The sequence below is a fragment of the Excalfactoria chinensis genome, chromosome 3 (genome assembly GCF_039878825.1).
Source record: "Excalfactoria chinensis isolate bCotChi1 chromosome 3, bCotChi1.hap2, whole genome shotgun sequence".
In the NCBI taxonomy this organism is placed as follows: domain Eukaryota; kingdom Metazoa; phylum Chordata; class Aves; order Galliformes; family Phasianidae; genus Excalfactoria; species Excalfactoria chinensis.
In genome coordinates, this window is record NC_092827.1 from 45,175,881 (window position 1) to 45,199,363 (window position 23,483).

The following is a 23,483-nucleotide window of genomic DNA, read 5'->3' on the forward strand; positions in this document are numbered from 1 at the left end:
TTTTCCACGTTTCACCCCATAATTAAGAGCTGTCCCTCTGGGAATCCCCAGCCTCAGTGTCAGTGGGGAGAACTGAGTAATCAAAGATGAACTGAACATCTGCTTTGTGTTTGATAAATTGCTTTTGAAGTAAAAGAGTAACCCAGGTAGGGAGTGAAGAACTAAACTGATACACCAGATGTCCATTTCCCTTTTCTCATTAATATTAGTAGACATTTGTATTTGCCTCTTCACAGAATCACAGAATTGTAGGGGTTGGAAGGGACCTTTAGAGACCACTGAGTCCATCCCCCCTGCCAAAGCAGGCTCCCTACACCATGTTGCACACGTAGGCATCCAGGTGAGTCTTGAATATCTCCAGAGAAGGAGACTCCACCACCTCCCTGGGCAGCCATATATGTGTGTATACATATACATACATATATATAATTTTGTCCCGCAATACCGATGTTTTTGAAACATATTTTTATTAATAACTTTTTAAAAGATCATTTCTTTCTTCTCTTTGTTGATCTTTCATTGCTGACCATGAAATTCAGTAGTGGTATTCTTAGAGGGGATTTATTTTCTAATGTCAGCATTTCATTTTTTCTTTAGGAAAAAAAAGCTTTTTTTATAGCTATCACAGAGGCTTAAATTAGCCAGGAGAAGGATCTGTTATTTGAAGAAATAAAAGAGTCAGAAGGAAATAAAAAATGATGATGGGAAGGGAGCCAGGAAGAGAAAATTTGAGGTGCAGCTTAGACAATATGTATAAAAAATACTGTTCTCTCAAGGCACCACTTCAACTTACTCTTAATTAATCAATTAATAATTTATTATTTATAGTTTTAGCAAATAAAATGCAAGAAGGGGCTGCAGGTCTGGCTTCAGCTTTTCTTTTCTCTTCTTTTCTTTTTTAGATTGAAATGTTGACATTTCTACTTGGGAAAAAATAATATTAATGTGCAGACTTGTCACAAGTTCAGTCATCATGATGACATTAATGTTTTTATTTTATCTGCAACCTTTCTCTTGTGTGATGTTTGTGTCCATTTTGCAATGAACTCACGAAGAGATACAAATAACTTACGTGCAGGTAACTCCAGCCTTCACAGGCTTGTCCTTGTCCTACTGTTATCCAGGAAGTGATGTGTTACAAATTATGTTTCATGGCTCCACATGCTGTGCCCTCACCAAGAGGCACTTTTCCACAGGGTCTGAGTGTGGTGGGCTGAGCTGGGGGCTGCAGCAGGTCTGTCAGCAGCTCCCAACACAAGCAGTGATGAAGCAGGGCCAGGGTCCATCTAGGAACCAGCAGCTGAAGGAGAAGGAGCATAAGACAGGACCAGAAACCACAATTTATGATCAACAGTCCCAGCATGCAACTAGGCTACATTGTACTAATGGTGACTCTCAGTGTATGACCAGATCTGCAGAAGAAAACTGATGGCTTCATGCTTAGCTGAATTGGAGTCCTGGGCCCAAGAGGCCCTAACAGAGGGTGGGCAGAGCCAGCAAAGCTCATGGGTGTGCTCAGAATCCTGACATCAGTGTAGCTGATTCTTTGTGAAGCAGGAGAAAGCATGAAAGCTGTTTAGTAGTTGCTCAGAGTACTGCATGGCTTCAGGCACAACCAGTGAAAACAACAACAACAACAAAAAGTATTTTTTTTCCTCTCTCAGTTTTCTGGCAGATGAAAAATGCAGGAACCTATTTTTGGAGGCAGTCAGATAATGAGAGTGGGAAACCCACGTACTGCATTGTGCTCACTGTGCATGGGAAATAAGGAGACTAGAAAACACCCTTACCTTGCCACCTAGCTGACTGAGAGCATCCATACTTGCTCATGTTTTGTTTATGCTACATCTTGTAAAACTGAAATTTCAGATGGTTTTCCTAGATACATTCCTTATGGTGGAGATTTATTGCAGGGAAACATAAAAATAAAAACAACAAATAAGCAACACAACAAATGAATCATGTTTCCAATAATGTAATTCCCTTAGCACAACTGAGGTGTCAGTCAGGTTTCAGAGATACCTACAACAGACCAGAATAAAGGAAAACATATAGGCTGTATGCTGCACCCTACTAAAAAATCCCAAGACTACTCAGCAACAAAAGAGATGCAGTACTACACATGTGTATGGGAAAGTGCTGATCACAGCCCGAACCTCTGTTTAACCACCTGAGGCAAGCAATGAGTCAGCTGCTGGAGCACAGGTGAAGGTAATTCAGTTGTGATACCATAACAGGTGGAGCTTGGCTCCACCTCTCCCAGATCTCATTTAAGGACTGACTACCACTGAGGCAAGGTCTCTTTCTCTGGAGATTGCTCCTGTTCAGAGTTTATGGTGAGCCTTTGATATTGGTGAGTGATTTTTTCTTCTATTGTGATAATCTTTCATACAAAACATCTGTATAATCTCTGTTTACTTGTTGACTATGTAACTGTACAACATGCAAGTTCATGATTAGCAGCATTAAATGCTGTAGTCCTGCCACAGAAGGAAACTGACTGCTGTGGGATAACACATTGAGAAGCTGTTTGTATTGTGTCTTGTGGCATTGCAGCCTGTGCCTCTGCCTGCCCTGTGAAACAGCCCTAAGCTGTTCTGCCAAGGGAAGGAAGTACTCCTGCCTGTGGTAGACTCTGAAAGACAATCTCTACCCAGCAGCCTGCCTGCTAATCGTGGTGTGCTAAAGCTACTCCAAACCACAGCTGCTTTTCACCTGAAACTCTCACACCTAAAAAGGGAAGTGATGACTACAAATATGGACAATTCCCCTGAACCTTATCCTTTCCTTCTAGTTTTTAGATATGTTGCCCACAGTTCAAGGTAGATGTAGGAGCAGCTGCTACCTGAACAGCTGTCAGTCTTTTCCTCTCTCCTTTCTGTTCCTGCCCACTGCTACAGGGCAGCATGTGTCTGAGGTCTGGCTCTGGAAAAATAAGTCTGCTGGCTCAGCCAGTGCTCAGGTAGGTACTTGCCAATGAGTTGTGACTCCTGATATGCTCCTAGGTCAGGGGCCATGTTCTGGCTGTGTGTTATGGCTTGGGACACACCAGAAACCTAGTCTCATCCCACTGTTCCATCCTGTCATACACCAGTCAGTAATTACCTCTTTGTTGATTAAAATAACCAGTAACCAAGTGGTGCCAGGTTGTTTATTACAGGCTCTAGGCAATGATCCTTGTTTTCAATATCACATGAAAGCCTATGGTAACAAATTGGGACAAACTGAAAAAATGCCAATATGATCCTTTTATTAGTACTATAGAGCTTCTTTTGCTTAGTGCCATGCTTTATGCTGCTGCTCACTTGAATTCATAGAGTTAACTGAAAGCAAGCAATAAAGAGCTTGTTACAGATCTGAGCCAGGAGAAGTAAAATAATGACAGGGTTAAGCCAGCCCCAGGTAGGCAGCTTCAAAGGAGTGAGGATAACAATGCCAAGCCAGGCTGGGAGACTCCTAGGTAGCTGAGCTTGCTTTCAAAGGAGCTCCTAGCACCTCAGAGATGCTAGAAAAGGGGATTATTGGAGCCAGGAGCAGCTGATAGGCCAAAGATAGTTTAAAAAATAAATCAGGGGAAGTAGGCTGCAAATGGGATGGATGGCTTCCAGTTCTCCTTATCAGGGAAAAATGCCAGGTCTGCCTAAGCTCCAGCCAGAAAAGTTAAGCATGGAAACAAAACCAGTATATAAGGCACCCCTCTTTTAAACCCATTTTACAAAGCATTGTTCAGATTTTTATTAATATTGTTATTTTATTAGTAGTATTTTTATTTTGCTTAAGCTGTTATTGGAAGCTGTTAGGAGACCTTCACATGCTGGCAGAGCTGTACCTCAAATGCTGGGGTGCAAGTTGGATAACTTAATCCAGGGGGCATCCCCTGGCATCTTGGGATCATAGGAAGGGAAAGGAGGTGGTCCCTGAGACCTGGAACAGGGGTAGTAGAACAGCAGATTGAATGGAGCAATGTTGCATATGTTTTGTCTGGATTCTTGTGCAGCACGAGACTTTTCCTTATAGCTCTGGATTGTTGACCTAGTGATCATTTTTTTTCCTTATGAACTAGCCAATAATTCCTCATAAATCCATCTTGCCGTCTCACAGAGATTGCATTGACTTCTCATTCTTCACTCCCTGTGGCAGCTCAGAAAATGCTGCAGTAGGCTGATCATGCTTCAATAGCTCTTTCACAAATGGGCCAGTCAATAATTAAATTAATATATTTTCTGACAATGAAGAAAATATTTTCAGCAGAACTGTGAGCTATCGATACTGCTTCCAGCACATTTTGAGACTACTGTAAGCTCTGAACTCACCACAAGAAAAAAGAAAAGCAGTTGAATTTCATTAATTTGATTTAGCCTGAATAATTCATGTAGTTCCTATCTGTAGTCTGTTTTATCTGGAGACACAAAGGCTCTTTAGAAAGTTGGGCAGCATAGTTATCGTTTTACAGGTGAGGAAGCAGAGATACTCTAAGAGCTATAGCATCAGGCAGCAGACAGGGTTTTCCTCAAGTAGACACAAAGTCCCTTTTTGCAGTAGTTCTATAAGACAAATTTGAATTGATGTGTTGTAAAAATAATTCCAGAAATTTGGCTGCTGATCCTGAATGTAACACCAGTATGAGTTGCACTTCTGCAGAGTATGTTACTTAATCTGTCTTAATGTAGCAGAAATGCTAAGTCAAGGCCTGAAACAGTGATTGAGCACCTGGTGCTTGGCAGGGCCAACCCAGGGGAGCTCAGATGAATGTAATGCACCTGAATGACTGGAGGGGGTGGATCCTGGCTCAACCCCTTGCCAGAACTCATTTAAGGGTTGGCAGTGGAGGCAACTGTATCTTGCTTGAGATCTTTGTGTGCCTGAGGCCTTCTGATGGTGATTTTTTTTTTTCCCTTTGTTTTTTGTGCCCACAGCTTTTGCATTTGAGCAAACCCTCACTTCTTGTAGCCTGGGACCTTGCTACTCTGCTGTTATTGCTGTGCTATCCTTCATGTTGCACTTAATATTTAAGTATTTAATGTAGTGCTGCTCTGTGTTGATCAGATGAGCCAAAGACTAAAGAAGGCAAGTGATAGGACTGCAATAGCCTTTACCTGCGTATTTGGTGCGTGGTGACACCCCGACCTTATCTTAGCTGAGGTTTTATGAGAGAAAGTCTTTCACAGCAATCTACTGGCAGTACTAAGAGACTGTTCCCCACACTGGTTTACTTTCCCTCCCTGGGACCACCACCAAATAAAGCCATGAAGATGAGGTCCAAGTTTAACAACGCTCTTTTCTTAAAGAATGACCTGCACAGTGGATTTCATATTAGCTGTGCAAGCAACACAGATCTGGGGTCAAATTTATCAATTCAAATTTTCAGAGTTCAGCTAGACCACCACATGCTGCTGTTGCATTTTCTTGGCAGTTATCAGGAGCCCTAATGCTTTGATCTTTTATAGCTGTCCAGACTGGAGAAAGAGATAGCACTTTATAAACTCAAAATCATTATTCCTTACACACAAGTTGGTTATGAAGGAGTGGACTCAGACCTCTGTAACCTGGTTGTTGTAGAGGGGGTGCCCATCTATACACTTGAGAGTTAGCATGTTGTCAGCTCTAAAGGCCTAACTTTTTGATAGACCACTATATCTGGTCTGCAAACTACTATAAGCAAGTTTCAGATATGTTTGAAGATTGTTTCTTGGTAGTAGAAAATGCTTAGTGGGGAGCTTCCCCTTTTTCACTTATTAGGGTAGAAGCTTGGTAAAACTTTTAGCCTTATGTGATATAAGTTTAAGCCAGTGGCATTTATATGTAATTTTGCTATGACAGACAAAACAATTTTATCTTAAACTGCATATTGCCAAGGAGGATGAGAAAGGTAAATGGGAGACAAGAAAACAATTGCTAGAGGAGGATGGAAAAGAGTATCACACTATTATTGCAGTCATAGTGGCCCATAAATCAGGAGTCTCCATGCACTAGCTAAATGTACTTACTTGCGGCATACAAGATAGAGAGTAATCTTCAGGAAACAGTATGACAGTCAGTTCTGTGATTGGTGGACAGAATTGTCAAGCATGGTAGGAGGGAAAGATACACAAGTGCAAAACTGAAAATTTCCTAGATCAGCTTGCATTATTTTTGTTCCAAATCCTGTCTTGCTTCTTTTGCTGTTGCTCATAAGATTGGTGTAACAATTAGCTAGACAAGACAGGAGCTATTTGCTGTGATTTGCTCCTTAGCTGTCAAGCAGACTGGAGAAAAAAGCAGAGTCAGAAACCAGACAGGAGTAAGTGGACCAAATAATATTAGACCCCTTGGGTTTCAGAGATCAGAAGAATGCAAGTAGTTGTACGACAATGTTTTGTGTGCTGATGTGAAATATTACATGATCACATACAGAGGGAAAAAAAAGAATTAAATTTTCTAGGGATTGTTGTTCTTATTGTGTTTGGAATAGATGTTTATTGTTTTCTTGTTTTGTATTGTTTTTCTGGCTAAATCAGAGCCTGGTGAAAGTTAATGCTCATCCAGGATGAGAAACTGCATATAGTCTTCAACAGTTTGTTTTAAAAGAAACAGCAGTTAAGACATCTAAGATCCCCTCCGTTGTCTTGGAGTGGAGAAGGAGGAGATGAGTAACAGAAAATCACATAGAGGTAGCATGTTCTATTTTGCTCAAATTCTGTGTACTCTGAAAATGGACTGTACATTAGAGAAAAATAAGGCCACCTTTGGGGAATGATAGAGCAAATGTGTTTTCAGTCTTATATGATCAATATGTAAAATCCCTAGTATTTCTATAATGAGTTATTCTAGAATCATAGAATGGCCTGGGTTGAAAAGGACCATAATGATCATCTGGTTTCATACCCTTCCCCCCTCCCCCCTCCCGGCCATATGCAGGGCTGCCAACTACCAGACCAGGCTGCCCAGAGCTACATCCAGCCTGGCCCTGAATGCCTCCAGGGATGGGGCATACACAATCTCCTTGGGTGACCTGTTCCAGTGTGCCACCACCCTCTGTGTGAAAAACTTTCTCCTAGTCTCTAACATAAACCTCCTCTCTCTTAGTTTAAAAATCATTCTCCCTTGTCCTATTACTATCCACTCTTGTAAACAGGCATTCCCCCTCCTGGTTAAATGTTCCCTTCAAGTACTGTAAGGCTGCAGTGAGGTTTCCCTGGAGATTTCCCTTCTCTAAGCTAAACAAGTCCAGTTGCCTCAACCTTTCCTCACAGGAGAGGTGATTCAGCTCTCTGATCATCGTTCTAACTTTAATGTGAGCCATAGGGTAATCGCAGTGTATACATGTGGACTGCCAGCAAGAGTGCTGTGATAATAAATTGTTTTCATGATACAGCTGTAATTATAGGATTTGAGAACTGTTTCCTTGGTGGTCCTCTATGTAATAAAAAGAGAGGATCATGAAGAGTTCTTACATGAAGTAAATCTTTGACATCATAGCTGATGAGCCCCACAAATTGGGTTTGGTAAAAATGGCACTGCTCTGAGTCATAAACAGAATGTGTTCCTTGGAAAGGGTTTAACAGCCTACCATTTTTTTCCCCCCATGTGCATTTCAGCAAGAGACTATGTTCTGATTATAGCTGTGATCAGTATGTCTTAAAATATAAGACATTTGCTAATAATTGTCTATTTGGACTTGGTCAGTGTAGTCATACTTGCCTGATATTCATGACTGAACTGTAAGGAATAATACTTCATTCTGAATAACTTTCTACTTTAAGATTATTGCCAATGATCATCACATGGTTCCTTCTCCATGACACCACCAGTCACTTGTCTTGAACTTGAAAGTCACCTGCCACATCTTCTTTTTTAACTTTAACCCTGTCAGTGGATAAAATTGAGCCCACTGTGAGGCTTTTTCTCTACCGAAAAAGGCCAGTTTAATTAAATTGATTTAAACTTATGTAAATTACTATGATAGATGTACTGAAGCTGTTTTTAACCCATGTTCGTATTGATTTTTCTTGCCTCAGTTCTGCTGTTGCCATGAATGCCAATCACAATTATTTTTTAACTAGTGCGCTTATCTAGAACTGTCAAAGTCACAATGTAAGTGAAGAAAGTCAAAGTATGATTTTATTCATCCTTTGTTTGAGCAAAATGGAACCTGGCTGATGTCTTAATGCATGCTGGAAGGAGTACAGGAAACTATGGAACAAGGCACAGAGGTAGCAGAAACAGGCAAAATGCACATTCAGAAAAGGTTTGGGGAGGGGGAAAAATTGAGCGCAATGATAGCTAGAATCCCTTATTTTCTAACATTACTATTTCAATGTCATTTCTCATTGTTCATTTTTACCATACGTGGGCAATTCTTCCTGCTATGGGATCATTTTCATCTGTTGCAAGATCAACTAAAAACACCATGAGAGAGTCCAAAAGAGCTCCCTGTGACAGAAGCATTGGCAATGATGACCTTCAGTCACATGGTAGGACTTGTAAAATAATATGATTGGGCTTCCAGGGTATACTCAGGGAGTCTCTAGTTTTCATGCTGAAAGCCTTAGGAATTGTCATACTGACATTTTCTGGATATGTTTAGTTGCTTTAATGTAGCTCTCTCTTAAACCCTAAAGACCTTCCAAAAAAGTTGCAGCAGCAGCTGCTTATGCTTAAGCGTGGCATAGCCTTACAGCTGGGAATGGGTCTGCAAAATATTTTACCATGTTCCGTGCACAGATTACCACTGTATTATCATCAGACATGTCCAGCTACTCAGTGTAAACATTTTTTCTGAGTGCTGGAGCCTCTATGTACATAGCAAGGAGACAGTGTTTAAAGTCCCAGTACCTTGGGAAGAACTGGCACATAGCTGTTAATATAGCATTGTTAAACTTTAAGTAGCATGGTTGAAGCATATAATCTCCTATGGTAAACACTTCATACAAATATGAATGCCACCCAGAAGGTCTCCTAGTTCAGCAAGCAGAAATACCGTAATCAATTTTGATAACATTCCTCAAATTATTTTAGTTCACTGCAGCTTTTGTATGCTAATTGCCATCAGCTCAATGTTAATGCACTTACTGCTGTCTTGTCATGAGGAACAGCTTGGCCATTCAGCTTTCTGCAGAACAGAAGTTCCTCATCTGGACTAAAGAAGTACTCCGTGAGAAGCCATTGCAATGAAGATTTTGAGCATTTTGGATAACAGAAAAATCAGTGTTCTTTTTACCTGCAGAGTACCAGAGAACTTACACTACTTGACTGGCAGATGTCATACTGCCAGGGCCGTATGTTTTATTTTGTCCTAGGCCACAACACTGAGGTTCGTTCTAGCTTCACCTCCCTTCCCTCCCTTGGAATTTCATTGAATCATACAATCTTGTAATATCCCAAATTGGAAGGGTCTTGCAAGGTTCGTGGCTCCTGGCTCCACATGGGATCGACCAACAATCAAACCTTATGTCTGAGAGTGTTCTCCAAATGTCAGTTGACTTTCAGCAGATTGAGGCCATAATTAGTGCCCTGGTGAGCTCATGCCAGTGCCTGACCACCTGTTGGTGAATAACTTTCTCCTAACACTCAACCTGACCTTCCCCTGATGTGGCTCCACGCCATTCTCCTGGGCCCTGTCACTGTCACCAGAGAGTAAAACTCAGTGCTGCCCTTCTGCTCCTGTTGTGAGGAGCTGAAGGCTCTGTATTGCTCCTTTAGACACTGATAGTTTTATGTCCTCCTTATACTGTGGACCCCAAACTTGCTCCCAGTGCTTGAGGTGAGGCCACACCAGCACAGTGATTCAATTGCTCAGGAGTACAGCAGCTTCTGAAGAATTTCAGAAAGCCTCAAGCACAGGTTGGGTCCTGGTTTTGTGTCACAGATACTCATATACTAAGATTCTTCGATGTAAAATCTGAAATGTCATAGTATGTCTCACAGACTTTGAAAGGACACTTGCCCTTCATTGACGTTAGTTTTGCTGCCCATTTTTCTTTCCAGGAATTTCTTTAGAAAGGTTGAGGTGGAGAGGGCTGAGTCTGCAAATGCAGTCTGCTTATTGAAACAAATGGAGGACTAACTCAGGGAGCAGAAGGACCTGCAGTACCTGGTAGGCTTTCTATAAGACAGCAGGCGGTAGCTCACAGAATTATCTATCAGATATCTTAGTGGGTATGAGTCAACATTCAAATCCAGCTGTGGAGTTTTGTATGTCTAGCACACATCAATACTTTGTCTTCAGTACTGCTGTGCTGGATTACTGAGTCAGGGAAAGCTGCAAAATAGTCCTAGCCATCTTGACTGAATTTAAGTTCTACTACCCAGGACCTGCTTCCTTAAGAAGGATTTCACTGTATGTGCAGGAAGGAGCATGTTATGGTGGTATTTACTTGCTTGTACACAGACACAACCGTCTGCTAAGTAGGTCTTATTGCTAATCATAGCTTCCACTTTAGTTGGCGTGGCAGTTAAATATTCTGCAGAATATGATAGGGACGTTTATTTATCCCAATGTTTTAAGGACTAAATCCTGGTGATGCGTACATCAGGACAAGCACATTCTTCATGCTGTTCCTCTGGTCTTCATCCAAGGAGAAAAGGAGGACAGGACTCTAGCTCTATGTCTAGATACAAATGTGCATAGAAATAAGGAAAAGATAAGTGCCAGAGTAATTTATGCTCCTGTAGCAAAAGATATCCAGCCAGAATCATGTAAAATTTCTGTCTAAATGCTGTATCTGCTGTTTAACCTAGGAGTTACTTGAAATTGTTCTGAGAACATGTTAAGAGGAGCAAGTCAAAAGGAGCTATCATTCCAGTCAGTGAAAATAAAATGGTCATTCAGTGCTTCTTTCCCCACACAGAATCTTGTTTCCATATCTCTTTTTGAAATTGTATATTCATTCAGAGAATCCTTTGTTATCCATTATCATATACGTTGACTGTGAAACTTACCATAGAGGGTACTGTGGGATGTAGCTTCTCTGGTCATCATTCTGACCTCTGGAATCAAGCAGGATTTAACACTGAAATAATTCTGCTTTCCATTTATCCATTTTTATCTTGAACACTACTAATGATAGTGACATAATGACCTCATTGAGTGGTGTCTTCCTATGCATGATTCATCCTAATAATCATGTCTGCTGCTGATACTTCAGTACTTCAGAACTAAAATAACGATTGAGCAAAAACTTTAACTTACATTGATCACAAAAAAAATATTGAGTTATTTGCAAACTATAACTAGCAAATGCAATTTCCTTGACCCTCAAAACAATGTGCTTTGGCTTTTAATTCCTTCAGACTTTTAAGTTCAGCTCAACAACAAGCACTGTTCCCACTCCCTTGAAGAATTAATTTTATCTTGCCAATGAGGCCTGCAAAATAGAGTGACAAATAGGAAAAAAAAGATAACATCAGAAAGCACTTCACGCTTTGATGAGGAGAACCTGCCAGTGTCTGGAGATCAGACTTTGTTTTTTAAAGATTAAGATATATTTTAGAAATACCAGAGAATCACTGGAAGATATAGTAAGTATCCCTAAACTTTGACCTGGATAGACTTGATCGATGGGCCAAGGTTAATGGAATGAGTTTCAACAGGGCCAAGTGTCGGGTCCTGCATTTTGGTCATAACAACCCCAGGCAATCCCACAGGCTTGGGGAGGTGTGGCTGGAAAGCTCCCAGACGGAAAGGGACCTTGGTGTGCTGATGGACAGTCGGCTGAATATGAGCCAGCAGTGTGCCCAGGTGGCCAAGAAAGCCAATGGCATCCTGGCTTGTATCAGGAATGGTGTGGTGAGCAGGACTAAGGAAGTCATCCTGCCCCTGTACTCAGCATTGGTGAGGCCTCACCTCGAGTACTGTGTCCAGTTTTGGGCACCTCAGCACAAGAAGGACATGGAGGTACTGGAGCAGGTCCAGAGAAGGGCAACGAGGCTTGTTAAGGGCTTGGAGAATCAGCCCTATGAGGAGAGACTAAGGAAGCTGGGGCTGTTTAGTCTGAGGAAGAGGAGGCTGAGGGGAGACCTTATTGCTGTCTTCCAGTACCTGAAAGGTTCTTACAGTGAGAGTGGGGCAGGTCTATTCTCACTACTGACTTGTGACAGGACGAGGGGAAATGGCCTCAAGTTGCGCCAGGGCAAGTTTAGGTTGGATATTAGAAAGAACTTCTTTACAGAAAGGGTGGTTAGGTACTGGAATGGGCTCCCCAAGGAGGTGGTTGAATCGCCATCCCTGGATGTGTTTAAGAGCCGCTTGGATGTGGTACTCAGGGATATGATTTAGCAGAGGTTTGTTGTTGTGGTATTGTTTTGTGGTTGTTTTTTAAGAGATAGGCTACTGGTTAGGCTGCGGTTGGACTTGATGATCTTCAAGGTCTTTTCCAACCTGAGTAATTCTATGATTCTATGAAACTGCTGAAGGGATTATTCTGATTTCCCCCTGCCCCCACCCCATGGTTATTTGCAGCTACTTAATGAACTTTAAATGGCAATTCAGTCATATACATTATGAATCTTGACTAAGTCGATAATCCCAAGAAGTACTCATCTTTGCAACTGAGCAAGAAAAATGGCAAAGGAGCTGAATCTTAATTATATCCATCTATCAATAAATTCGACTAATTGATAAATAGTGTTGGTCAAGCATTTTGTTTCATATGCATTCATTTTATTTTCACTTTTGTATAATATCATGTGGGAATAAGTCATTTTATAGATCTCATCCTTTTGTGTTTTTTGTTATTTTGTCCTCAAAAAGAAAACAACCAAACAGATGGACAAAAACACAAACAGAAATAGTGGAAAGGTTACTCTTTCCGGTTCTTTTCCTTTCTGGACTTTTCTGATTCCCACTCAGCACGGTTGTGAATGCTCACACAACTACAATGATCATTCATAGGACTGTAGGATGGCTCTTAGGAAGGGAGCTCAGGAAGTCTCATGGTGGGGCGAGGTCGAGGCTTTCTTCAGTCAGGTCCTGAAAACCTTCATGGAGAGCCAGCATCTGTCCTGGGTAGCATGTGTTGCTGCTTGATTGAATTAATAAAGCATTTAGCAGTACTTGTAGTAATCTGTACTCCAAGAATGCTGTGATTTTTGTGCCTTCAGAGTACCAAGTTACAAGGAATATTGTGTGAACTCCTGTACAGTCCAAGCTTCAATACAGATTCAAGGTCTAGTCAGGAGTAGTCTGGCAGTCCCAGGCAGCCTAAAGAAGTAAGAAATGACAGAGAGCCATTTTTTGCTTCCTGTACTCTGTGTTCAATAGAGCTGGTCATAATACCGTACCAAAAAATAAAGCAGAAAAGCAGCGCAAAGGTCAGTCCCCTTCCTCCCCCTATAGAACTAATTAAAGCATGGCTGTGTTGTCACAGATATATGGATCAGCTCTGAGAAGGCAGCTCTGTGCAGCGGGAGCCAAGGCACGTGGTACTTGATGTACACAAGGCCAGAGAGCAAAGACATGAGAAGTTTGAATTAAGCACGAAGGGCAGGCAGTGCCAGCAAATACATAGACATGGTCACAGCAGTACAGTTTTAAATGTCTGTAACAGGCAGATAAAAAGAGGAGAGAAAAGCTAAACATCTTGACTACCACTTGGATCTGTGATCCCTTCTGCTCTCACCTCATGCACCATCTCTTCATCCTTATGCCGCTGATCACAACCCTGGGGAAGGAGGCTGGGAGAGCCATGCCATCCTTATGTTTGGTGTGGGCTGGGGCTGCTGTCCAATGGGTCTCATTTGCTCCTCGGGCTTGATTTAGGTTTGGGTCTGCCATTTTCTTTTCTCCAGGAGCTATGGTAGCAGTAATTAGGAATCAAGAGGCCCCTGACAGCCAAGTTATATTAACTAGGACAAAAGTCTGTCAGTGAAATATAATAAGATTAAGGCATATGATAGCTATGGTTGGTTTTTTGTTTTTATTTTTCCTGGAGGTTAGAACATTTTCTTTTTGAGAAACTCCTTCTATTCCTCCACAGACTGCCTAATGGTGTTTCTCCCTGACAAAAAAGTGTTTCCTCATATGCTGTTTACTTGGAGAGTAGATGGCCAGGAGGATCTTAAGATCGCCTCATACAACCTCTTACACATTACAGACTGTTAGGTTTCACTGAGTTATCTCTGTACTGAAAGAGTATAATGAGAAGCAGTAAAACAGCTTTTAGTCTAAGGATGACTTTGCTCTTGTAAAGCCTTTTCTTTTGCTTCTCAAGCTGTTGATTACCTAGGTTGCAAATGGAGTAATAAATCACCTCTACTGTGAAGTGTACCTCCCTCCCCACTTTAGGAAGTCAGGTTAGCACTCCTTATTCACACAAAAAGGATTAGACACGTGGATAGCTCTGAGTGTGGAAACAGCATTGGTAAGATTCATTCCTAAGGCAGGAAAGCAGGAGTATGCTCCTAGACGAGTAAGCATGGCTATGATATTGTGTTGTCCCCAAAATATTTTCCAATTCCTGGGTCCTAGTGTGCCTCCTACCTGTTCCTGAGACCGCCCTGCCCCATGTAGAGCAAAGCTCTCCTTTGCAGCTCAGATGTGCCAGGACATCTGCCACTGGAGGATGCCTGTTTTACACAACAGTGTTTCCCAAATGCATGCATCAGCCGGAGGGATGACAGCAAAAATGAACGAAGTCTGTGAGATGGTGTTGTCTGTATTTGTGTGCACAACTTAAGGATGAGTGAAGAAATAAAGTAATATTGCATTGTCATATTCCTGCTGAAAAGGACTTCTCAAGACTCGTTTCTTCAATCTCAAAAGGAATTGGTTTGATTTTTCTTATGTCTGTATTGCAGTTTCTGATTGATGAGCAGTAAGATGTTGAGAAGGGTTATTATTTTTATCATAGAAAACCAGGATTATTTAAAGAACTTGTTAGTTCTGGACAAGTAGAGACATTTAAATCAGGGAGTATGTTAGGCTGACATTTAATTATGTAATGAGGAAGGAGAGGAAGAGTACAATAAAACAAACAAAAATAACTGTAATGTGTTTTATTGAATAGAACAAGTAGATTGAAAATGCTATTGGGCTGCACAAAAATAGCAGCACGTGATTATTAAGAGTTCGTTTCTTTTTTTGCTCACAGATCAGGGACTTTTTCCTTGTTGCTTTTCCAGTACTGAATATCAGCAAGGGAAATAACTGTCTGCCTCCCTGCAGCTTTCTGAGGATGTGCTGTTATTGCTTTCTTTTGAGATTCAGCCTGCTTTTCAACCTGAGATTTTGAGTCTGTGGGTGACATATTCTATGAGTGAAGCAGGGAAGTTAATGGAATTCTTAATTAACCTCTGAAAGATTCATTTATTCTGACGCTAAATTAGGGAAAGGGCAAGTAGGTAAATGTCTACAACTGTCCAAAAGCTACCGGTGACTGCCTGGCTACCACATACTCTGCTGAAATTACAGCTGCAGCAGTGAAGCAAGTGAAATCTTGAAGCAGAGGCAATCAGATGTGAGATGGGATCTCTACCTGTCCTCCTCAAGAGAAATGGAGCTATCCCAGATGTTTTATTTTTGAACCGGCCGTGAACCTTGTCCAATTGTAAGCTGAGGTATTCACAGATTATTTATTGTATTTCTGATTGTGTCTTTGTTGCTCACCCAAGGTGATAGAACCTGATAAATTCAATTTAATTTTACCTTTTCTGTATTGTATAATCTGTCTTTTTTATATGGACTCAGCTGCTTGGTTTCAGGCACCAATGATATTACAGTGTAATTCTATGTACGTGTGTGTAAATATTCCCCTAAAAGAGCCAAAAATATTACAGTTGGTTTGGTGTATTCCCCTCTGCAACTAATGAGAAAAATAAAATATTTCTGTGGTGGATGTGAAAAATAGGCATTATTACCCAGAGCCTTCCACATCTGTCTATGACCTGGGTGCAGTGTCTCGCCCTGCCTGTGCCACAGGGCACTGAGGAGGGAAGGGAGATGCAGCTCTGTGTGCATGCCTCTTCCTCTTGTTTTGTCAGTTATCTGACAGTTATACTTACACTGATGTGTTGGGGATGGCTGGAGAGGTTGGGTTTTTGCAATAAAAATTTTCCTGATAAGAGGTTTGAAGGATATCAAATAGAGAACTTTTGTGTACACCAGTATTTGGCCTCTTTGCCATTGCCTGTGCCCTAGCAGCGCAACAGAGTCTGTTACCACTGTGTTATACAGTGCTGTGTGTAGAGACAATGGGGCCAGGCTTGAGAAAGCCAGGTGGAAGCACTACAGCCTCAGGACAGCTCTCACCCCAACTCACCGCCACTATGAAGACTTCCTCCCCGGAATGTCACACAAGACAAGCAGGATGAATCTACACTAGTGCTGGCCCACATGATGCTTCTGTAGAGTATCCCAAACAAGGGTCTTCTTGCACCCTCCAGCTGCAACTGTTTCAATCCAGGTATAAAATAAAATGGAAAGGTAACACTTGATTTATTTGCAATCAAACAATCTTTGCATCAAACCAAATGTTCAATATAAATCATTATATAAAATACAAATGATTACATTTTAATGACTCGAAGTATAATTTTGCCATAAACCAAAGTACAGAGTAATCATTGAGACAAATGAAAGAGAATGAGTCTTCTTCTTGGTACTTACTTGAGAAGTGACAGCTTGCATCCAATGTTGGCTAGAGATGCTCCAGTACCTCAGTTTTCCCACCCCTGAAGAAATGTAATGGAATAGACGCATTGACAGTGTTTGTAGCCACTGGAATTTGGGTTTCTTTACTTGCAGCTGTTTGCTAGCTGAGAACAAGGGATGCTGGCAGTATTACACATGAGCAGTTTCAGCAATTCCAGGAGGCTCAGCTGAAATTGGAAGGGCTGAGTTTGGAGTCTGTTGAAAATTTGGCTCAGCTGAGAGCCCAAGTCTCCATGCCAAGGGAGAGCATCCAACCTACCTGGAGATAGTTGGTCATGTCTTAAAAACATTTCTCAGTTGTTACTGTTGTTACTTGGTTTGTAAGTTTTTTTGGTGCCAGTTGCCCCTCTGATTACTGGTCACCCTTTGGTCCTGCTGCAAGGCTTTCCTGGTCTTGAGCAAGCCTCAAGCAACACACCTACAGTTCAATCTCCTGTGCATCTATGGACAGAAATTATAGCATCATAGAATGGCTGTGGCTGGAAGAGAACTTAAAGTCCATCTGTTCCAACACTCTGACATTGACAGGACTGCGAGCCACCAATCAGGCTGCCCAGGGCCCCATCCAATCGGGTTTCTTTAAAGTCATTCCCCCTTGTGCTATGACTATCTGTCTGTGTAAAAAGTCAATCCTCCTCCTGGTTATAAGCTCCCTTCAAGTACTGAAACGCCACAATAAAGTCTTGTCAGAAACTTCCTTTCTTCAAGCTGAACAAGCCCAACTCCCTCACTTTTTCTTCATGGGAGAGGTGCTCCAGCCCTGCAGTCATCTTTGTGGCCCTCCTCTGGACCCACTCCAACAGCTGTACATCATTCTTGAGCTGGGGGCACCAGGCCTGGATGCAGCTCTCCAAATGGGGCCTTACAAGGGTCACTTCCCTTGCCCCACTGTCCACCTCTCTTCTGATGAAGCTCAGGATTCAATTGGCCAACTCAGAATTAAAAAGGGATTGTTTCACTGTGAGCTGAGGTGGTGAGGGAAACATACTTATAATTATAGAAGACTTTGGTGACCAGAAAGACAGAGTAAGCTCAGTGCCTTTGAAAACTTGGATTTAAACTCATGATGATTTGGGAAAGCTAGGACTTAAAAAGGGACTTGGTATTTGAAGGGAAAATACCTCTTCAGCACAAGCCACAAAGAAAAGTAATAAGACTTACACCTAGCCTGTTCAACTGTTAGTGGGTTTAAATGCTTAACAAAGTATATTTTCACAATTATACAGAATCTACTGTTATCTTTCATTAAAATTAAGTTCAGAATTATATTAATGAAGATGCCAGACGTTCCATAGTTGAATGTCATCAAGCTGAGAAACAGCTCTAATGGGAGCCGAACACGCATAGCAGTGTCTTTGAAATCAGGCCAAGAGTGCTCAGACTGCAAGGGATATTTAACCACATGAACAACATCTTGAGTAATTATTAAAACATTAAAACACACTGCTCTCAGTTAGCCATTACAGACACTGTGATGCTGATACCACCAGACAGTGGGCCTGGGGTTTCCCTCTGCGTTAGGAAACAGGGCTGCCAAGCAAGGTGGCCATCCCAAAGACAGCAGCTTCCTACCAACACCCTGCACAGTGCGGCACCCAAGTTGATGCAGGTAGGCATGCCTGTAGCTTAATCAGCAGGAATGAGGCTACACAAACGCTATTGTTCTGCTCCATTCAGCTGCTGGATGAGTCCACCGAGCACAAAGAGCAAGCATATTCCTTATCTAAACAATGCTGTACAGACTGAGAGTATTTCCAGAATATCTGGTGGTGTCACACAGACATGGATTTGGGTACCGCTACAGCTAAATGTTGGGCATGACAGCATGAAGGGGAATGTGCTAGGTGTGGGAGCTGGGGAGTTGCAGCCCAACCCCAAAGACTGCTGGGCTCTGTTCCTCCAAAGAGGGGAAGGGGAGAGCGGACCTTATCTTTCTACCGCTGATAGAAGTGCGTGGTTGCCATGAGGGGGAAGGAGAGAGGAGGATTTCTTAGCAGCATAATCCGACTCAACCGGGGTTTGGCTTGTGCTGAAAACAGCTGGCTTTCTGCCCAGAACTGAGAATGAACTTTAGAGGATTTCCAGTGAGTGATCCACATCTTCAAAAGCATTCCTCTGGCACAGCAGTATGCTCCGCTGGGCCTCGTCTGCAGCCCTGTTAGATGGAAGCTGCTGAGGTGTTCGGAGTGAGCTGGAGTATTAAAAATTAATATTGGCAAAAGGGATAGTTCCCACAAACAGGCATCACCAACCTGAAACGTAGTCATTAAGAAGGGGAAAGAAAAAAAAAAAGCCAAAGTAATTTCACATATTACGTCTAACTGATTTCCTCGGGGAACACTCCACGGTTTTATCACCGCATTTCCCTGCTTTCTGCAGATGCTCCGCTCACCTCAATGGCTTCGTGTAGCTTTGGCACAAACAGGAAAGTAATGAAAGGAACCTGACGAAAATAAATAGGGAGGAACAATAGGGTGGAAAAGAAGACATTTCAAATGTATTTACATTATGGGAATTTGGATTTTGTTTGTGAAATTATGAGCTGATGTACTTCAGATACATGATCGATCTAACAGGTGTCTGAGAGCCTAATTAGAAGTTTTAATTGAAATACTTTCGAATAGAGAGTTTAAAACCTCCTCCTACTTATTTTCAGAGATACTTCTAGTACTTAAGAGACCCACGCAGAGGTCTCGGTCACACGAAGTGCTCTAGTTCCATGGAGAAGGGCCACAGAGCTCAACTTTCCGGAGCTGATAATTCCTCCCGGATGCCAGCTCTGAGCCTGGCAGCCGTGTGAGAGCAAGAAGACCTTCCAGAAGCATGTTTTATCTACACTTTCCTAATTGACTGGAGTTGACCTGTGCCACGCTGTGTTTTGAGGGGAAAGCACGTGATAATTCCTAAGAACTCAGCATCGCAGCAGCAAATGCACACAATACCGCGTTGCCTAGATGTAGGCAAAAGGCATTTTACGAGGAGAAGAGGCGGCAGCGGAGCAACAGCCGAGCCCAGCCGGGCTGTCCCTCAAGCCGGCGTGCCCCAGCCCAGCTCGTGCCGACGGCCGGGAGCGCCCCGAGGGCGCGTGGGAGCCGCGAGCCGAGTGTTGTTGCGCCCCCTTGCGGCCAGGCTGCGGCAGCGCTCCCGGGGGCGGGCAGCGCCGCACGCGGCCGCGGATCCGCACAGGAGCGCCGGGGCGCGCGGGGCGGCGGCGGGCGGAAACAAAGGGGTCGGGCCGGCGCGGCAGCCGGGAGGGAGCGGTTGTGCGGAGGGGGTGTGGGCAGCGGCGGCGGCGGCGGGAGGAGGGTCGCCAAACTGCCTTCGTTCCGTAGAGCGTGAGCGGCACTCTCTGGCGGCGGCAGCCCGCCCCTTGCTGCATGGCAGCTCGGTGAGGGAGGAGCGGGCGAGGGTCCGGCGCTGCCCGGAAGCAGCGGCAGCATCAGCAGCGCCCGCCGCCCCGGCCGGGATGCTCTCCGCTCGCCGCTGAGGCGCAGCCCCGCCGCGATGCTCTCCCCGGAGCGCCACCGCCACCCCCGGCACCCGCCGCCGCCGCAGCCGCCGCCGCCGCCGCACCTCCCGCCGCAGCCCAACCATGTCGTGGCCACCATCGAGAACCTGCCGGCCGAGGGCGGTGGCGCCAGGAGCGGCATCTCCGCGCCCTCCAACGGCGTGCGCCAGCGGATCAGGAAAGTGCTGAACAGGTGAGACGAGGGCCGGGGCCGGGCGCGGCGCGTCCCGGGGCAGCGCGGCCGTGCCCGAGGGAGCTGCGGGGAAGCGGGCGGAGGTAGCGCGGAGCTGCTGCCGCCGGTGCGCGGCGTTTGCCCGGAGCCGGGGGAAGAGCGTGCGGACCGCGGGGGCCGGGCGGTCGATGCTGTTGGGCATCGCAAACACAAAGGTACCGAAACCGCAGGATGCCACGGCGGAACGCTGGAACCGTCGTCGCGCCGCTACTCTGGGTGATCTCTTTGCGGGTTGTTCCTTCTGCGCTGCGTTTGGTCAGCTGCGAGTTGTTGCTCCCGAGCGGTGTCCATCCGGAGCCCAACCGGTTGCGCTTCTTCAGGAGCCCTCGAGCTGAAGGGCCGCCCGGAGCCATCGCCGCTGCCCAGCGTGCCCTCCTCGCCGTAATGCACAGAGGGGTGCGTGCACCGTGCGATGTGTTTGTGACCCCTTTAGTTCTGGGTACGGGTGAGCTACTTGGTAGACCTCAGCTCTTCCATCCGGCTGTACTGGGTTTGGAGATGGAGCTCCCTGATTCTCCCAGGCTTTAAACGTTAGGAGTTTATCAGTGTTACTGTCTTTGTTACAAATACCTGGAGCTGTTTGTCTGATTGCTCGCAGATCAGTGCAATTATATGCAATTAATTACCTGTTACCTTTCTAGGAGGACCTCAGAAGCATCGGTGAGGGATGAAATATTTACCCTTTGTTAATCGAATATTGAAAGATAGTTGAAACCACAACTCAGACAAACTCAAACATTTTCTCATATGTGCACATTTGCAACTCCCGGTGCAGTACAACCCGCTCTGTTCCTCTGCCCCATCACTGTGCCACCCCATCAGTGCAGTCCTGCTGCAGGGCTGCCCCGAGGCACCTGTCAGACTTAGGATGTGGTGCTGAGACAGGAAGCTCTTGGGGCAACAGGAGGTGGGTGAAGGTGTAGAGAGGGACTTGGTACAGCAATGGTGGTGGTCTTGTGGAGCCATCCCGCTGCATGGCTGGGGATGTTGGGTTGACACAAGGAGTTCAGAGACTTCCTGTGCTCATGTATGTTAGATATGACTCTCAGCTGTGTATCATGAGTATGGTCAGTGTTTGCTGGCGTATATATGTTATTGAAAAGATGACATCTAGATTTTTTTGAAGGGAGGGAAGGATAGAAATTGACTCTGATGGCTGAAGTTTGTCTATATTCTGACCGATTCATGACCCAGACCTCCCACTGCCCCAAGGAGCACCCTGTGGGCAGCAGCCCCATCACTTCTTGGCAATCATGTGCTTTTCCCATCTGAAATGAAGCAAATTTTTCCAGATGCATGGGAGAAAGAAAACTTGTTCTCATGGAGCACTAAGGCAGCCTTTTCTTTGTTTAAGAGAATCCTTAGCCCATTCCAAAACCTCTGCGAAAGGAAATCTGCCTGAGTGGGGGTTCTTTCAAGAGGGAGAAACTAAGGAACTAAGGATTCTGCACCGTGTAATGACATGGATTTTCTACAGTATTTCTGTTGGTACAGTGAAATGAAACCTGACACAGTTTATGCTTTCATCTTCCATGAACACAATAGCATGCAAACATGTAAGGAGAAAGGAAGAAATATTGTAATGCACATACAAAGAGGGTTATTAGGGCCTGTAGTGATAGCTGGGTGGATAATTGTTTTCAACTGAAAGAGGAGGTGCTTAGGCTTGGTGTTAGGAAGAAATTCTTTACTTGGAGGGCAGTGAGGCACTGGCACAGCTGCTCGGAGAAGCTGTGGGTGCCCTATCCCCGGTGGTGCTCAAGGCCAATTTGGATGGAACCCTGGGTAGCTGAGCTGGGGGGTGGGAACCCTGCCTATGGCAGAGGGCTGGAACTGGGCATGCTTTGAGGTCCCTTCCCACCCAAACAATTCTGATTCTAGGCCCAGCTCGAACCAAGTTTTGGATTTTGCAGTTAGAGTTGCTCTGCTGGTAGCACCTTTTACCATGCTGCCTGTACTTTGTGAGTACCATTTGCTTAAGAGCTGGTTTTGGAAGTTTGCTGACTGACTCCTTTAGTTGAGCCGATGTGCTCCTGTTTTCTGGTAATGGGGATGTTCCAAAGGCCAACAAACAACATAACAGGTTGAGGACAGCTGGGGTCGCCAGAAACCTATTTGCAATTGTTACAGTCAGAGAGGAAGCAGTGGGAGAATGAGGTAGACGCTGACAGAAGCTGGGGACTGTTTCTCTCCTGCAAGGTAGCAGAAGTTTAGTTGCCTGGATTCTGGGTACCTTCCACTGCTTCTCTTAAAATTACTTATCAAGTTTTGGAAACATTTAGCTTCACCTTCCAGACTCTGCTCCCTGTTCGTTCAGTGGTCCCAGCGTAACAGAGAAACCTTGGAAGGGTTCCCCTTAGGAGTGCCTGAGAAGAAGGTATTTCATGGAGGGCAGCATTGGTTTACTTCAAAAGTGTGGTTCAGTAATCAGAGAAAATACTGGCCAGAGCTGAAGACCAAAGTGAAACAAAAGTGAAGGGTCAGAATCAAGGAGAGCTGGAGATTCCAAGTAGGATTTACTGGAATAGTTTGGAAATCAATTCTGAGCTGGTGGTAATGGTGAGAAGGTGCTGCTATGTTCTGAACAAGCTGTTACCCTTGAAGCCTGAGAGGATGGCTGAATGGACATTTCATTAAGGGGGAACTGTGGTGATTACATATCAAAAATACATCCCCGGACATCTGATTCACACCTGTGGTCTGTGAATCCTTGCTGCCCTATACCTTTCTGGTGGTATTTGCTCAGCCGCTGTCCTTGACTGACTCTGTGCTGATACATCATAGGGGAGGGAAGAAATTATCCTGGCTGTCCACTTGCTTGCTTCCCCACTGCCTTGGGGAAACCAGAATTGGACTCCACCAACCCATCTGCTTGTGGAAGGCCACCTAATGAGCGGTGACTCACCTGTCCCATGTTGCCTCCCACCTCCAAAAGGAAGCAAGAAAAAAGGGGAAAAAATGCTGAATCATAATGCAACAGGTTGCTAAATGGTCTTTTGGGGGGATTCTTACAAATTATTTATATGAATGAGAGTCCAAAATGAGGTAACTGCTTTTAGGTGAACGTTCTGTAGTCCTACGCACAAGGATAAGGAATGAAAAGAAAGTTCTTGCAA

The 23,483-nt window shown here is 44.1% G+C and overlaps 1 protein-coding gene across 1 annotated transcript in view; it reads left to right on the plus strand.

Moving 5' to 3' along the window:
• Positions 1-19,980: 19,980 nt before the first annotated feature.
• Positions 19,981-23,483, plus strand: part of SLC35F1 (solute carrier family 35 member F1) — a 228,745-nt gene continuing 225,242 nt past the window's right edge. Inside the window, exon 1 of the mRNA XM_072332637.1 lies at positions 19,981-20,328. Within this exon, the coding sequence (XP_072188738.1) occupies positions 20,132-20,328 (197 nt within the window). The 5' untranslated portion in view covers positions 19,981-20,131. The remainder of the gene's footprint in view (positions 20,329-23,483) is intronic.